The 16632-nt window shown below is 41.5% G+C and overlaps 1 protein-coding gene across 1 annotated transcript in view; it reads right to left on the bottom strand.

Moving 5' to 3' along the window:
- Positions 1 to 1717: 1717 nt before the first annotated feature.
- Positions 1718 to 16632, bottom strand: part of EGY1 (Peptidase M50 family protein) — a 105362-nt gene continuing 90447 nt past the window's right edge. The window contains exons 6-10 of the mRNA XM_087700433.1: positions 9349 to 9399; positions 9195 to 9264; positions 2562 to 2630; positions 2244 to 2294; positions 1718 to 2156 (exon numbers count right to left, since the gene is read on the bottom strand). Of these exons, the coding sequence (XP_087556559.1) occupies positions 1995 to 2156; positions 2244 to 2294; positions 2562 to 2630; positions 9195 to 9264; positions 9349 to 9399 (403 nt within the window). The 3' untranslated portion in view covers positions 1718 to 1994. The remainder of the gene's footprint in view (positions 2157 to 2243; positions 2295 to 2561; positions 2631 to 9194; positions 9265 to 9348; positions 9400 to 16632) is intronic.

Here is a 16632-nt window from a genome sequence, read left to right on the forward strand (position 1 = left end):
TATGACACAATGTTCTTACCAACTTATCATGATAACCAATAATATCTACATCTTTACAAACCTAGCAATATGCTTCTAGATATACAAATAGGTGCACAAATCCGATCCACACTAATTGATAATAGACAATGTGTGAATAGCCCTTTGAACATTTTAAACAACCACATACGTTCACAAGGGCATATCAAGATAGGAGTAGAGGCTAAATTCAAAGGCTAAGTGAAAGTGAAGGACTTCTCTAACTCGAAGTCTAAAGTGAATGCCAAACACAATAATTTTAGACAAGGTTATGTAATCACAAGGGCCTATCAAGATACGAGTAGATGGTAGAAAGGGCTCTATGAAGGTGAATCACTTATCTAAGCCGAAGTCAAAAGCGAATGTGAAAGGTAATAATTAGAGAAATATTCACATTGCAATGCATTATTGCTCTAAAATAGCTCAAATAAGAATAAACTCGCATTAGAGTTTCTAAACACAAATAACTTTTTAGACAACATTAAACCATACTTGTACTCTGTATCAAAAAGTTGGTGTGGCTCTACAGCTTGGTTCTAGGCTCCTGTGAGCACATCCTTTCCATACCTTCTAGGGCTGCATACCCTAGGATCAATCTCACATTGGTAAAGCTAACCTCATGGAGAAAGCAGAATCACTGACCGTGTCTCCAAGCATGCACAAAAGGTAGCTTACTCCAGGACTGCATCCCCATAGGTAAAATGTGGTGCTAAGTGGCTCACTGACCAGGTATACAGATTAAAGATCATGCACTTGGTCTTCCCAACACCCACCATAAGTACATCCAAATGTCTTTGCATTCCCTTAGGAGAGTGCACTATAAGTGCAATAATGGGCAGTTGGAACAATGTACTTACTAACCCTCTTCCACCTCTATCAATGAAATCTGAGGCTTCCTCTATGTAGAATCCAATCAAAGTGGGCAGTTCTCAACCACAATGGAAGAGTTGCTCCAACTCTGATCTCCCTTGGAGTCCATCCACCCACTTATAAAGAGCTATTATTTCAAAGACAACCCCAAAAGAATCCTTAGAATTCCACCTTGTGACACTGTCAAGAGGCTTGTGAGAGTCTTCAAAACAACAATAAATTTTGGATCCTGTGCCATTCTAGCTCGGTGTGATCATGGGCCAAGTATCCTCTACGAGCATAAGCATGCCTGCCCTGGAGCTCTCAGACCATGCTTCTCTATGCACCTATGAAGCTCATGCTCAATAATGGAGGTGTGCAACCAATGTATGGCCAAACGTGATAGTGCAGTAATTACTAGGACCATGGCATCACCTGCTTTCAGGATAGGCAACATAATGGTTGCACTCTAATGGGAGGCAAACCCCTCAAACATTACCATATCCACCATATGTGTGGCACAATCATTTCTGAATCCCGCCCATCTCGATGTTGTGGATTCAACTCAGAGAACTGCTCCCATGAATGGAACCAGTTGCGAAGGATGTTATCCTTTTCTTGAAACTCCATTTTGTCTGAAGATTATTTCTGTTCTTATGTTAACTCACAGAAAACCGTTTACTTGTATAAAGAGTTGTTCTCCCATTACTTTAGTGTTCATACCTTCAGCAGTGAATTGTGGGAGAGTCACTCTGAGAATGGTTCACTGTTTTTACTTTTCAGAAAGGAGCCTGATAAAGGGTAGGTGCATCAAAAGCATAAAAAAGAGAAACAGAAGAATTTTCAGACATGATAGAACACACACCTATGAATTCAGCTAAAACATTTGATAAGGCAATATATGATATTCAAGTAAACTGCCTGACTTTCAAGGCATTGAAAAGTCCACAGAGTATCCGCCTTTCAGACATTTTAATGAGAGCTGTAGAACACCTAAATCTCTCATATAAACATCTCTTTACATAGCCGCAATGTGATGAAAGGCAGATCAACAATTTAGCTTCCATCAAATATGCTGTGAGCAGGTCTATCATATCAACTGTTGAACTTTGTACATGAGTGCCTCTCTAAACTAGAGGTGCTCCCAGTCCTATACCAAGCTCTTCTGCAAGTCCATCCCAAATTGGCAGGAGTGTTAAAATGATCAGCATAAGGGAAACTGCAAAAGCTCCCTGTCTCCACGTTCCCACCTCAGTAACATCGTTGAGACATGGTTTTTCAGGATCCCTCTGCAGATTATTTGTGGATAGAATTAGCTTGTATGCTACGTTGACTTCATTTCCAGAAAAACTCAACATGGAGGGAGACGAATCTACCTGGCAGATCAAAATGTATAGCCCCCAAGGCAAGGACAGTGGCCCTCCTAGCTGATTGTATGAACCACACCACACCACCCCCCACCACACACACAAAAAAACAAAAAACAAAAAAGGAGGAAAAGAAAAAGGAAATCCAAAACCCCACCCAAACATAAAAACAAAAACAAGCACAAAAAAGATGGCTCTGTTAATGAGCAGTACTCATGTTCTCCTTTAACTTCCAAATCAATGTCAAAACCCACTCTCATAACTTCCAAATCATTACTAGAACCCGAACATATCATCCTTCAAAGTACTTAATTCTTACATACTTACCACTCCAAGTCCAAGTAGCAAATAAGTAACCAGTGCGAAACCCGTCAATGCACCCTTCCCAAATGCTGCCTGCAGTTCAACGTTTGCTAAAAGTTAACTTAATTTGTGTAATAAAAATAGAGTGTTCATTTGGCAAACCATTGGATCAGTAAACTAGCAGTCTATGGGCTAGTTGCAGTGATTACTCCATGACACATGAAAAAGAAAGCGTAACACAAAAAAAGTACCGCTGTTTCTTTAGTTACTCTAGAAAGGAAACTTTCACATCTGATGGCACATGTTGCCAGATTAAAGTCTCAGTACACTTTGGAAGTTGCCGTTTTCTTCGTTTGTGGTCAAAACTACTAGCACCAGTGGAATTTGAAACAAGGGAGACCAATGCTCAGAATAAAATTGTTGTACAAAATCCTCCCCAAGGTTTTGGCTAAAATCCTTTCCTTGTTGATTTATTTGCGACAGCACATCCATAATATTTTGCCTATTTTGGATTTTATCCTTAATGTGAAGTTAGCAATTGAGCATGCTCAAGCATGTTGTCAAGAAGTGGTCCTAACCCAACTTGACATAGAGACGGCTTATAATTATGTCAGCTGGCCTTTAAAGGTATTTTATGGCCAATTTTGAGTTTTGGATCTTGAATGACTAGTGCCATGCACATTATCATCAAAGCATTGTGCTTAATGGAGGGGCATTAAAAAAAACGGTTAAGTTTGGTTGGTCAATAATTCATCATAGAAGGGCCAAATTTACACATTTGAGTGCTTTGGGTTTATGTATATGGTTCAAAAGTTAGGCTTGCAAGCCTAGCTACATTGAAAATCAATTGAGATGGCATGGGCATGATGCCCAAGCCTCATGCTTTGATTGCACTCTCATGTAAGAGATAGGTTATCCTACATATTTGGTCATGCACAATGGCCAAGGATGCTTGGGATTAGCTTGCTTCATTGTATTAGGTGCGCAATGAGGCTCATGTAGCCTATTTGCATAAGCAGCTTGAGATGGAGCACATGATAGAGGGCGATTTTGTGAATGCATACATGACATGTGTCAAGGCCATCACGGAGCAGCTTGCTAATATTGATCAAATAATTCTCGATGCCTCTCTTATATCTATAGTCTTGACTGGTTTACTTGATACTTATCAGAGTTTTGCCACTACACTTTTTTTACTTGCAAAAGGAGATCCTAATGCATACACATTTGATGTGGTGGTATCACTATTGTTGCAAGAAGAGCAATCGAGGGTGAATTGCAGCTAGCCATTGAAACAAAGGGAACTCATGGCAGTCCTCAAACTCAAAGAATAAAGGCAAAGCAGCTTCTTCTTCTACACACTCTTCAAGCACCAAGAATGCAGGTGCTAAGAAAAAGAGATGCAATTATTGCAGGAAAAGGGGCATGTTATTGAAGAATGCAAAAAGAGGATGGCAAGTGAAAAGAAGAAACAATTGCGCATGAGTGTTGTTGAAAATTTAGCAAATTTAAGGATGCAACCACACATTTAGCATGCTTGGATATTGGTCAATCTTATGCTTTTGTTGTGTGTTGTTAATATGATCCTTCTTCACATGAGCATGGTGTCAAAAGATGACGTACTGGCGAGACAGTAGGGTTTGCGGTGAGGAACACGAAGTAAGCTCGGCAAACATGGAGAAGAGAAGAGAAGAGAGAAGAAACTCTGATGAATGGAAGGATGAAGTTAGCGCCCTAGTAAAAGATGATGAAAACACGCAATGCAGAGAAGGAATATCAGACTTTGAGTGGTGCCAAGAACCATAAGGATATGCCCGTACTCGATCTTGAGAGTTGGCTCCATGCTGACCAAGTGACCAAGGCAAGAAGAAGAGGAGGAAGAAGATGTAGAGGATCCCTAAGATCCAAGATTTCCACCTGAAAGGTAATCTGCAATAAAGAAGAGTAGATAGAGAGAATCGGAGAACCCGAAACTCAATTTCGGGAGAGAAGCCACTAGCTCCGTGCATCCATGCAAGAAGGAAATTGAAGGCCTCGTCACCAAGTTGCAACCGAATCTCCAAGGCTCCGATCTAGGTAGATCCTCGAGATCCTAGGTATCAATAGGTGAGATGATCGCTGGAAGGAAGCCACCCCATCCAAGGGTAGAAGAAGAAGGTGAAAGGCCTCCACCAAGGTGTGCAAAGGATTAAGCGGGAGGTGGAGACCCCCTTTGAAACTGGAGGAGTAGGAGTCCCCTTTGAAGTCGTAGATGTAGATGCCTCCTCGGAGGGCAAAGAAAGATCATCCCCCTCTGAATCCCCCTCTAAGGTAGATAGGGAATCCAAAAACTCATGGATCACGGACTCTGAAATGTTTGAGGATGGAGGAAGTGCCGCCGGTCGTGCCGAAGAAGGTATCGAGGGTGGTGAAGAATTTTCACAGGTGGCCTCTTGAACTTGAGTAGGCAAGGGTGAAGGGTGGAGCTCAAACTAAGCAATGAGTGGGCAACAATCGCTGCTTCTCAATGGAGTAGACCGAGAAGCCAAAGAAGAGGAAGGAGTTGAGCAGCCATTGTCTTTCAAAAGAGTGGACTGACGAGGAGACGGTATTAAACAATCATTGTCTCTTGATGGAGCAGATTGCAAAATCACGGGCTATGGTAGCCACTGTACCCGAAAATAGGTGGAAGAAGATTGCTACTGGTATTGCGACGATCTCCAGGAGGTCGTAGCGCCAATCAATCTTGCATGTGCTTGAAAGGACTTAGTGCACATTAGATGCATCTTATTGTCTTAAGCATAGTACTTTGATAGCCGATACAGAACGATCTCTATAGCTCGAAAAGGAGAGGCGGCACAAGGAGTACCTGGTGGAGACACATAATACTTCGAGGGGTGGGGAGTAAAGGTCGAAGTCGGCAAGCATCAGTGGTGTGTCCAGTGATGCCACAGTAGGAGCACCTAGTAGTCTTGTCATCTGTTGGTAAAGAAGCCATGGGTACCAGTGTGCCTTGTTGAGGAAGGAAGAGGTTAGCCACGAACCATGAACTGCAATGTCCGTATCAAGGGCTAGGAGGGCAGTGGAAGGGCTAAAAGTGAGATGCTAGTGGGAGGAGGATGTGACCAGTAGTAAGAGGTTGCAACCAGTAGAAAAATGCAGGTGAGGAGAGAGAAAGACTAAAAACGCACGCTGCAAGAGAGAGAGAGACTAAAAACGTAGGGAAAAACAGCAGCAGTAGTCAATACGCCGAAATCAGCTCCGAATAGTGTGTGGTAGGCTGGAAATAGGCGCCAGATTGTTGTAGACAGCAACGGCCAGCTTGGACCGCGATGTCCTCCGCGTCCAGGGTGTGGGCAGCAACCTGAAATACCTGAAGTTTGCAAAAACGAGATCGTTTTCTGAATAGAGAGTGATCAGCAACACTTGCTCTGCTATAAACAGCTGCAAACTGCAGGTGGAAAGCTGGAAACAGGCACTAGACTGTAGATGACAGCAAGAAACAGCTAAGACTATGATGTCCTCTGCGAAAGGGGTGTGGGCACCAAGCTGAAAACACCCGAAACCTGCAAAAACGAGAATTTGGTATCTTCATTGATGCCACGACTCGTCTTTATTGGGCATACACTTTGAGACACAAATTAGAAGTGTTTGTATGCTTTAAAACATTCTTGGCCTTGGCTGAAAATGACAGTGGATGCAAGCTAATTACGCTATGTACCGTCGAGGGGGGAATATATGTCACAAGAGTTCAACTTTGTTTTGGCTAAAAGGGGACATTATACATTAGTATAATACGCCTTACACACGTCAACAAAATGGTGTGGCTGAAAGAAAAAATCACACTTTGATGGAGATGACACATTGTATGCTATCACACAATAAGCTACCCCAAAGTTTTGGCTTGATGGTATTATGTGTGTAGTGTATGTGTTGAATTGCAGCCCCACTAAAGCATTGGCTGAATGTACGCCTTATGAGGCTTGAAATGGCCGAAAACAAGTGATATCACATATTCCTATTTTTGGTTGTTTGGCATATGCTTTGGTGCCACAACCACAAAGACATAGACTGCAAGATAAGGCTATCAAATGCATTTTTATTGGTTATAGTGCAGAAACTAAAGGGTACCATTTGTATCAACTGTCTACCAACAAGATTTTTGTTAGTAGACTCAAAAATCAGCCCAATGTGGGCATATGGACATGTTTGATAGTTTCTTGCCATTATTTTAACAAAGTGTACTTGATTTTGGTCAATTGCAATGACCTAATGTGGATTTACAGCAGCAAAAACAACAACAAACACATGCTGAACAGTAGCAGCCCATTGATCAAGGCATTGTTGATTATAAAGTTGATGAGAGAGCTGCTATTTGGGAAGCCAAAATGACCCCTAGATGACTGTTAGATACATTACAGGACACCAAACAGTCTGTTCCACATCTCAGTTAAACTAGAGCAGCCACTTGCCATGCACAAGGTAACTTAGTTGCACAAGCACTTGTAGCTACTATATGCAATAAGGAATCTATTTCTTTACATGATGCCTTATAAAATAAACATTCGATGGCAACTATACAATTAGAAATAAACTCTATTTATAAAAATGACACACGGGAGTTCTTTGACTTGCTTGTTGGCAAGCGCGCTATAGGCACAAAGTGGGTTTACAAATTAAAATGTAGACACGATGGTAGCATGGACCACTACATGACATGTCTTGTTGCCAAAGGGTATGCCCAATAGCATGGGATTGACTATGATGAGATGTTTGCATCCACTTCACCTACGACCACCATTTGCAGTGTTATCATGTTGGCTGCTCATTATGATTGGCATATGCGTTAGTTGGGTGTGATTCGTGAAGACCACTTTTCTAAATGGTGATCTTCATGAGGAAATTTATGTCACTCAATCTCCTGGCTTTGTTCAAAAAGGTTCAGAAAGCAAAGTGTACCATTTGCATAAGGCCCTCTATGGTTTAAAGCATGCACCTAGGGCATGGTATGAAAAGATACATGCGTACTTGATTCCTCTTGGCTTTAGTAATTCACACATTGAAAGCACACATTATGTCCACAAAAATCAGAATAGCTTCTTAATTCTCATTCTATGTGTGGATAACATGTTGTTGACTCCACCTCATGAGAACATATATTTCAGCCTTAAAAGTTGAATTGCAGCAAAGGGAATAGGAGCCACTTGCACTATTATAGACATAAAAATTTATTGTAGTTGAGGGGGGCATCATTTTGCAACAGTCTTAAGTACATTGGGTAGCTTCTTTTTTCAGATGCAAGGCTACAAGTCTATCTCTACTCCCATTGAGACAAGCCATAGGTTTACACTTGAGGATGCAAGAGAACCATTTGATGCTTCTCTTTATTAGCAGACTACTGCCTATTTATTGTATTTGTGTAATACATGATTGGATATTCAGTTTGGGGTCTCTCAGTTGGAACGCATTATGTACAACCTTGATACTACACATTGGCAAGCATTTAAACATGTATTTTGTTATCTTTAAGGCACTTAGAGATTAGGCCTTTTCTATCCTAAAGGCACTTCTCTTTGCTTGCATGCATTCACAGACAGTGATTGGGGTTGGTTGTTTTGACACGAGGGTATTCACTAGTGGTGATTGTTTCATGCTTAGTGATTCATTTATTTCTTGGTTAAGTAAGAAGCACTCTACAGTGGCCACATCTATTTGTGAAATTGAATATAGGGCAGCATTCACAACTACATTGGAATGTGCATGGCTTATTCGCCTTTTGGTCGATCTTAGTGTGGGATAATAGTGACCCACTCCTATCTATATTAATAGTCAAAGTCCCATGGCACTTGCGAGGAATCCAATTTTTCATGCTCGCACTAAGCACATTGAGGTGCATTATCATTATGTCAGAGAAAGGCTCCATGTAGGGGAGATTGACTTAGTTAATGTCCCTACACAAGACAACTTGGCAGATGTGTTTACAAAAGCTCTCTCTAGAGAGAAGTTTGAAGCATTTCGCAAGGCTCTAGGCTTGATACCATTTGGGGATTGGTCTATCTATTCTATGTATATGTTCACATCATTCACTCAAGGGGGATTTGTTACACTTATAGTATTTCTCCTAAGTGCTGGTGTGAATGCTCCTCTATCTAAGGGCACTTCTTACCTTCTAGCTAGAGAAGGGTCTTTTCCCCATGTGAACACTCATCAGTGGGTGTGGTACCTAATACCTTAGAGATTGTACTTTCATATCATTCTCACATAGTTGAAGTGCCTTTGTCTGTGGTCCAAGCTACTACCCCCAAAGTTACTATCATACTCTCAATTGTACCATGAAATACAATCCTAAGGGCTCTTTTCTACACCTCTTGGGTGTGTGTGATCCCATAGGTAGTGCGGGATCTTCAAAGCCTCTCTAAGGGAAACTCCTAAGTGGAGATGGAATTGGAATTCCCAAGGGCAAGCAGATTAGCCATGTCATTGCCTTTTATTTTGCTACATTTCATCCGTATTGTCTCAAAGATGTTTCAAATTTGCAAGGTCATAACTTATATTTCAAGAGAGCTTCAAAGCTTCTGTGAGGTAAAAAAATCAAGAATCCAAAGGTGTACCGTGAAGGTTCACAACAAACACTCAACATTCTTTTCCAACCCCAAACAGAAAATAGAAGAAAATTACCTGCATTGCCCTGCCTCCATCTAAACAACCGACAGGAAGAAGATTGAATGCAGTTGTTGTTAAACCACACCTGCAGACTCGATGAACAAACCTTTATGAGAAACACTTTCAAAGACTTATATCAAACTCTTTAGCACATATGACCAGGAATTACCAGCCTGCAAGGACAAGAGGATGAATGGCCACAGTCGCTGCATGCATTGCCCTGCATATCAAGAGTGATGAAAATTAGTGATCCACCACGTTTCTTCTGTATATGGACTCAGAAGTTAAAAACTTAAGGGCATACTAAGAAAAGCCTCAGTGGAAAACAATCATTGTGAGTTGTGCGTGTTCAAGAAACATAGTTTAATGCCATGTTTTTCCCTGAAAGTGCAAGCCTTGCAATCAAATGTGAGGGAGACCAAAGTATATTGTAATTTGTTAGTATAGGAGACAAAGTTCCAACAATTACTTTAAAAAAAAGGAAGAAACAACAGCCCATTGCCAATCTTGCAGTCTTGGAGGTATCCTTTGGGAATTGTACCAGTCCCAACTAGTGGTAGCTAGTTAGTGGCATGAGAACCTCCTCTAATGTAGTGGAAAATGGGAGGCCAGTTAGGTGGATGTAGGTTGGCAATTAGTGGTTTTGGACATGGTGGTTTTGCTAGTAGTTGGCTTAACTCCTTAGACTTTGTACTTGCCTTTGTAAAAGGCTCCAACCAATGAACCAATCATCATGCTTCTTCTCTCACTTTTGCTCCCTCTCTCTCTTCATGAAGATAATTGAATTAAGAAGTAAATATTTACATCAGACCATCAGGTCAGCAAAGAAAAAACAAACACAAATGAAAGTCTACCAAGATTCTAACACAAAAATATTACACAGAAAGGACAGCTGGTATGGAGCGCACACTATCCAGCCAAGGCAGCAATGTCAAGAAGAACTAGATCAGCTGACACCATAGAGAAGATCTGCCATAACACTAAACCACGAACACAGGCCACGTGACCATGGATGCCTGATGTTGAATAAAAAATAAAGGCATTTAAAGTACGCAAAATATGCCATAGGGCTGTCCATCTAAGGAAATGGAAGAGGCAGGAATAATCTGAATGCAAAGTAGACGTAGAGGCCATCTTTCCCATAGGGCTGTCCATCTAAGGAAATGGAAGAGGCAGGAATAATCTGAATGCAAAGTAGACATAGAGGCAGGAATAATCTGAATGCAAAGTAGACGTAGAGGCCATCTTTCCCATAATCCACAAACGAGCTGATATTCGATGCTGAGTCGCCGAGGACCACACACGGGAAACAAAACTCCAAATCTGTCGAGCAACAGGGCAAGAGACAAAGAGATAAAGCAATGTCTCATCACATGTGCAAAACATACGACGACCACTGGAGATCTTGCAAGCACCCAACACATTCCCAGTTGGAAGACCCCCAATAAGCAACCTCCACATGAACACTTTACCTTGATAAGGAACCTTAGACTTCCAAAGTTGGATGAATCTTTCCTGCCACTTCTTCTATCCCAAATATGCTATAATTTATTAGTCTTTCCAATGACCCATCTCTTGGCCTCCACCATCTGATGATATATCTGATTAGCTAACCTTTTCTTGAAATCATCAGGAAGCACAAACATCCAATCTCACCAGGGAGACAATGGCTATAATGTAGGCAAAGGAGAGAAGCTCAAAAGCCTGTCCTATATGGACAACCAAATGTCATGATATCCTCGATACACCCGAAAGTGTTGACGGATATGCCGGAAAGAATAAAGATGAGGCTGCCTAGGAATGACACCATCAAGGATTGTCTGTAACCCCAAACCAGCCATTCAATTAAACTTGTCTCGCTGCAAATCTTTATTAGGCCAATCCAACAACTTGGAGGTAGCTAGTACTTCTCCTTGCAGCGAATTCTCCTCCTTATAAAAATCAAACATGGGGGGGCACTACCAAACTGCAAAACGTAATATCTCCTGCCAAGATGTAATCAAATGAGAAAGGAGAAAAGATTGAAAAACCTTAATATGCGTGGAATCAAGCACATGCCACCAAGAAGCATGAATAACTATGCTACCATGAGAGATGTCAGTCCTTTTTATGAAAAATTTTGCAATAACTAACCAAGGATGATTCTCTACACATAGTGCCTACAAAAGAGCTACTCTCAAAGTAGCCATATGCAAATTAACATCAATAAAGCTCCTCCCCCCATCCTTTTAGGAGTAGTCACATGCTGCCACGAAATCCACACCTGGCCCAAATGATTTCCTTTCTTTTTTCACAACATGAATGTGATAGGCTGAACCATTTTCAAAAGAGACTTCTTAGTCCAAGGAAGCAATGGCAAAAAAAACGAAATCATATTGATCATGATACATTGAGCAACTTTAAGTCTCACATGAAGAGGCCAGCCTTGAGATTTCCAATACATGAATTGATCATGAATACGGGATGACATCCAATCAAGCAAGGCACAGGGAGCTACATCCACACCAATAGGATAACCCAAGTGTCTGGTTATATCTCCCTTAAAAATCACAACTCCATGCCAACCCAAGGCCTGCAAATCATTCTCCGTACAAGAAAGCAGTGTAGATTTCTGAGTATTAATATGAAGTCCCAATACCAAAGCAAAAAGATTCCACGCAACCATTGTCCGATTAAAATTAGTGTGATCAGTCTTAAGGAACATAAAGGAATCATCAGCCAAAGATTGACCCAAAAGTTGGGCACCACTAGGAAGAGACAAACCAACAATCTCACCTTGATCGGCCAACTTATCCAACAATGAGAGCATCAGGTAAGTAACTAAAGCAAATAGCAAAGGGCTGAGAGGGCAACCTTGCCGAAGAGACCGAGACAAGGCAATTTCATCTGTGATCCCTCCATTAAGTGCAATACAAGCCACATCACCCTGACTAAGGTATCAACAAGAGAAATCATGCGAGGACCAAATCCCATGGTAGACATTAGCTGCTGCAAAAAAGACCAGCTAAAAAAGTTCTCTCTTTCTTTTTTGTGAAGATAATTGAATTAAGTAGTAAATATTTACATCAGACCATCAGGCCAGCATAGAAGTAACAGACATAAACTCTCTCTCGCTCGAAATATTTACATGAGGCCTGCAAGCTATCAGAACAACCAGAACAACCTATTACATGAGTAGCACTAATAAATCACAGAAAGAACAACTGGTGTAGAGCGAACAATCGCCAGCTAGGGAGCAACAATATCCAGAAGAACCAGGTCAACTGACATCATAGAAGAGATTTTCCATAACACTAATCCACGCACATGGGCCACATGCCCATGGATGCCCGATGCTGAATAAAAAATAAAGGCATTCCGAGTACGCCATATATGCCACAGGGCTGTCCATCTAAGGAAATGGAATAGGCAGGAACAATCTGAATGCAAAGAAGGCACAGAGGACATATTTTCCATAATCCACGAACGAGCTGGTATGCGGTGCTCAGTTACTAAGGACCACACTTGGGAAATGAAATTCTAGAGCTCTCTCTCTCTCTCTCTCTCTATCTCTCTCTACTCTGCTTGCAAGATGGAAACATTTTGGGTTATTGATTAATATGTATTTTTCTTTACAAATTAAAATCCATTTAATTTCCATCATGGTATAAAAGCTAAGCAAGCATCCTTGACACACTTAGCATGTCACAAGAACGTGCATTTTTATTGCTTATGTGCGCATGAGAAGTGGAAGTTAATTTTGGCATGGTGACAATCCAAAACCCAAGTTGGGTAGTTGGGAACATTGGCAAAAGTTGTGACAAGTTATACTTGACAGATACTAGCGGGTGCTTGGTGACAATCTTGGTCTTAGACATTAAATAGACCCTTTAAAATAACATGTGGTCATTTGAGCTAAGAAAAATTAAACATTTAATGTCTAGACTAAGGTTAATGAAAGTTAGAAGAATTTCCAAGTTAAAGGGCTTAGCACATTAAATGTGGATGGGCAGTGGCCAATTTATGGGCAGGGATGAGAGAATTTTCAATTTCCACAATAAAGAGTTACTGAAAATTAGAGTCTAGAGGCTGAGACTACATTAGAATGTGTGCCACTAGTCAATCAGGCAGAGAACTTGCCACACAAACCTGTGGGAGGCTGATTCACACAAACCCTGAATTATGCAGAAATTAGGATTTTGACAGAAACGCACTGCTGTCCACCTCAAATCTGCTAACTGAAGATAGGCTGTAGAGAAAAAGAATGATCAATTTGTTGCCAGAGTAAAGGGAAGTTCTCTGCCTGATTGACAACTTGGCTTTTAACTTGAGTCATTTCCATATGTAGCCTTTGGGCTGATAAAGAGGGTGTAGCCTGCTGTAAACAGCCTAAATCTGCTCCAAACTCCAACCAAGTCTCATGATGACGCCAGGTGAGGAGGGTTGATGCCAGATGATATAGGCTGCCCGAGTATCAGCTTGATTCTCTACAGCCTGTATCAGCTTGATTCACTTAGCATGATTCAATGATTCATCATTCATCTTCTTCTGCTGCTGTGTTTTCAAAGTTTCTTTGTCCTCTAGCCAAGAGCCTATGCCACTCTACTCAACCTCAAGGCCAGCAAATTGCACATTTATCACAGAAAAAAAGTGAGAAATGCCATATGGAAACTGAAAAAAGGGAAAGCCCGAGATCATGATGGTTTAGTAATAGAACACTTCGCACATGCTTGTGATATCTTGGCACCAACGCTGGCTCATATCTTTAATAGGGCAGTCTATGAGGGATTTCAAACCAGTTGGTTAGACCATACAATTGTGCCGCTCTTTAAGAGGGGAGACCCCGTGCTACCTAGTAACTATCGAACTTTCATGATTGGACACATGCTGGCCAAAATATATGGCTCTATTGTGGAACAAGGATTGAGTGAATGGGCTGAGATGCATGGCCTGAGATCAAAAGGCCATGTTGGCTTTAGGAGGGGATATACAACTCTAGACCATATGTTTACATTGAGGGCAATCATCGAAGAGAGCAAGGCATTCAAGAAAAAGGTCTATTGCTATTTTGTGGACTTTTGCAAGGCCTTTGACACAATGCCACGTGCTAGACTCATGAGAAGAATGCAAGACATTGATATGCCCGTAGAGATACAATGGAATATCTATGCCTTGTATGAGATAGAGACAGGAAGAGTAATACACTTGAGGGCATCTCAAATACAGTCAATAGCACGATTGGGGTGAAACAAGGGTGCCCACATTCACTCGTAGATAAAATTTCAGAATATGTGGACAGAACTGGTGGGGCCAAAGCCAGCCTAGCTGGAGTGCTGATATCATTACTGCTTTATGTAGATGATATTGTACTTATGTTAGACTCGCCTAAGGGACTAAATAGACACTTGGATGCATTATCAGCTTTTGCAGAGATAGAGATCTTAAGGTGAATCTTGGCAAAACTAAAGTTATGGTATTTAACACTTCAGCTACTTGGGTGACGAGAGCTGAGAGCACCAGTTTACTTTCGATGGAGAGCTAGTGGAGATGATTAGGCAGTATGTTTATCCGGGGGTCACATTGAAGAGACCACAGTTCTCTTGGATAGAGAGATTAGAGGCTTGTTTGGCAAAAGCATATGTAGCCTTAGGTGCATTGGAGAGGCAATGTGCTCACATACAATTTCATGAACCGCACACCGAAATGTCGCTTTTTGACACCTTGGTTACACCCACACTCCTATGGGGCAGCTATTTCGGGTCTGAGTCTCTTCCACACAAGGAGATAGCCTTTGGGAGACCAAGATTGACCAGAAAAGGAATAGTATAATGGGTAGGAGCATATGGAAAGACCATTGGTCACGATGATCTCACATATGATATGAGCGAAGAGCTTGACCCCACATGAGATTATCACGGCTAAGTTGGGAGCATCACCCATGGTGGTTGAGGCCTTGGTCCAGGCAGTGACTTTCATACATAAACTATGGGAGCTCCCCCAAAATAGATACACACAACTAGTGCTGGCCTCTTCTAGGAAACTATCAACAGATGGTGACAGACATTGTTGGTATGCTTAGATGAGTACATGGATGAGTTTACATGGGCTGCATATTGACAAACTACCCCCCTTTGACTATAGCTTGGGTTGCCCTACACTCGATCAGAGCTGAACCATGTGATCAGAGTAGACATATTGAGGTTAGATATGGAGATGACTTGGATCCGACCCCCCTTTCCCCATGGCACAAGGATTGGGAATCCACTTTCTTTAGGTGTTTGAGGATGGTTTCATTGCCCGACCTAGTTACATGGATACACGGTTGTCTTGTGGATTGAGCGCAGTTATTGGTCAGATCCGCACCTAATCCCACCACTTGAGGATTGAGACAAGCAAATGGGAGGGCATACATACAAAGGAATGCATATACCCACTATGCGACAGAAAGCCAAAGACAGAGTAACACTACATTTGCTGATGCACGATATATTATGATATACGAGGCAGATATCGATTTTTGTTTCGAGAGGGTTTTGGACCCTTAAGACAAATCATGCAGTTTGAGAATCAAAGATGCTTGGGTTTCTTCCTCTTGGAGCTCTAGATGCACAGAGCAACTATTCTATGGAGTAGGAGGCCCCCACAACTCGGTTCACATAGACAAAGAGCGGTCATTGACTTTTTCATTGCTACACGACCGAGTATGGCACATACCACTGCTACTGCCACACAGTCTACATGAGTACATCATTATTGGACCTCATCTTTTGTAGGTGTCCCTTTGGATAGAGTAGTGGCACTTAGCCAGTCTAGGCGCCCACGTCCACTTGGACGAAGGCCTAGACATCCACACCACAGACAAACTAGAGCCATCATTGAGTGCCATAGGAGACAGATGCCGAGATGCCTCAACCATGGAGAGATACATCTCGTTAGAGGACAAACATCTCATTGATGGAAAGTTTCCCTTTCCTACTTTTACTTGACAATGAATCATGCTTGTTCTCTCATTTTGCTCTCGCTCCTACTTTATTTGCAAGATGGATGCATTTTGGTTCATAGATTGATGCCCATGTTAATTTCAATCGAGTACATACACATTGCTTCAAATTTACTACATACATCAAATTAGGGTTTATGGTGACGTCTAGGCAAACTAATCAAGAATGTTTGTACAACTTGGCTTTTAACTCGAGTCATTTCCATATGTCGAGGTTTGCTTATGCAATAAAATCATTCTATCAAGTTAGTTTTGTGGGACTTATGAAATATGATGGCCTTAGCTTTCTAATCCAAAGTTGCACTTAATATCATTAGAGATTTGTCCTTCATGAGTTTCCTTCCTTATATAAGGTACCATGCCCCTATCATTACAAGAAAAGAATCCCCCAAGCTAAGCTAACAAATCTACAAGAAGATCCCAAAGTGGTTGAGATCACTTCCTATAATTCGAGTGTCACTCATTCCCCTCAAT

Source organism: Lygodium microphyllum, chromosome 19, assembly GCF_053477565.2.
Source record: "Lygodium microphyllum isolate KBCC chromosome 19, Lygodium_microphyllum_v1.1.10, whole genome shotgun sequence".
Lineage (NCBI taxonomy): Eukaryota > Viridiplantae > Streptophyta > Polypodiopsida > Schizaeales > Lygodiaceae > Lygodium > Lygodium microphyllum.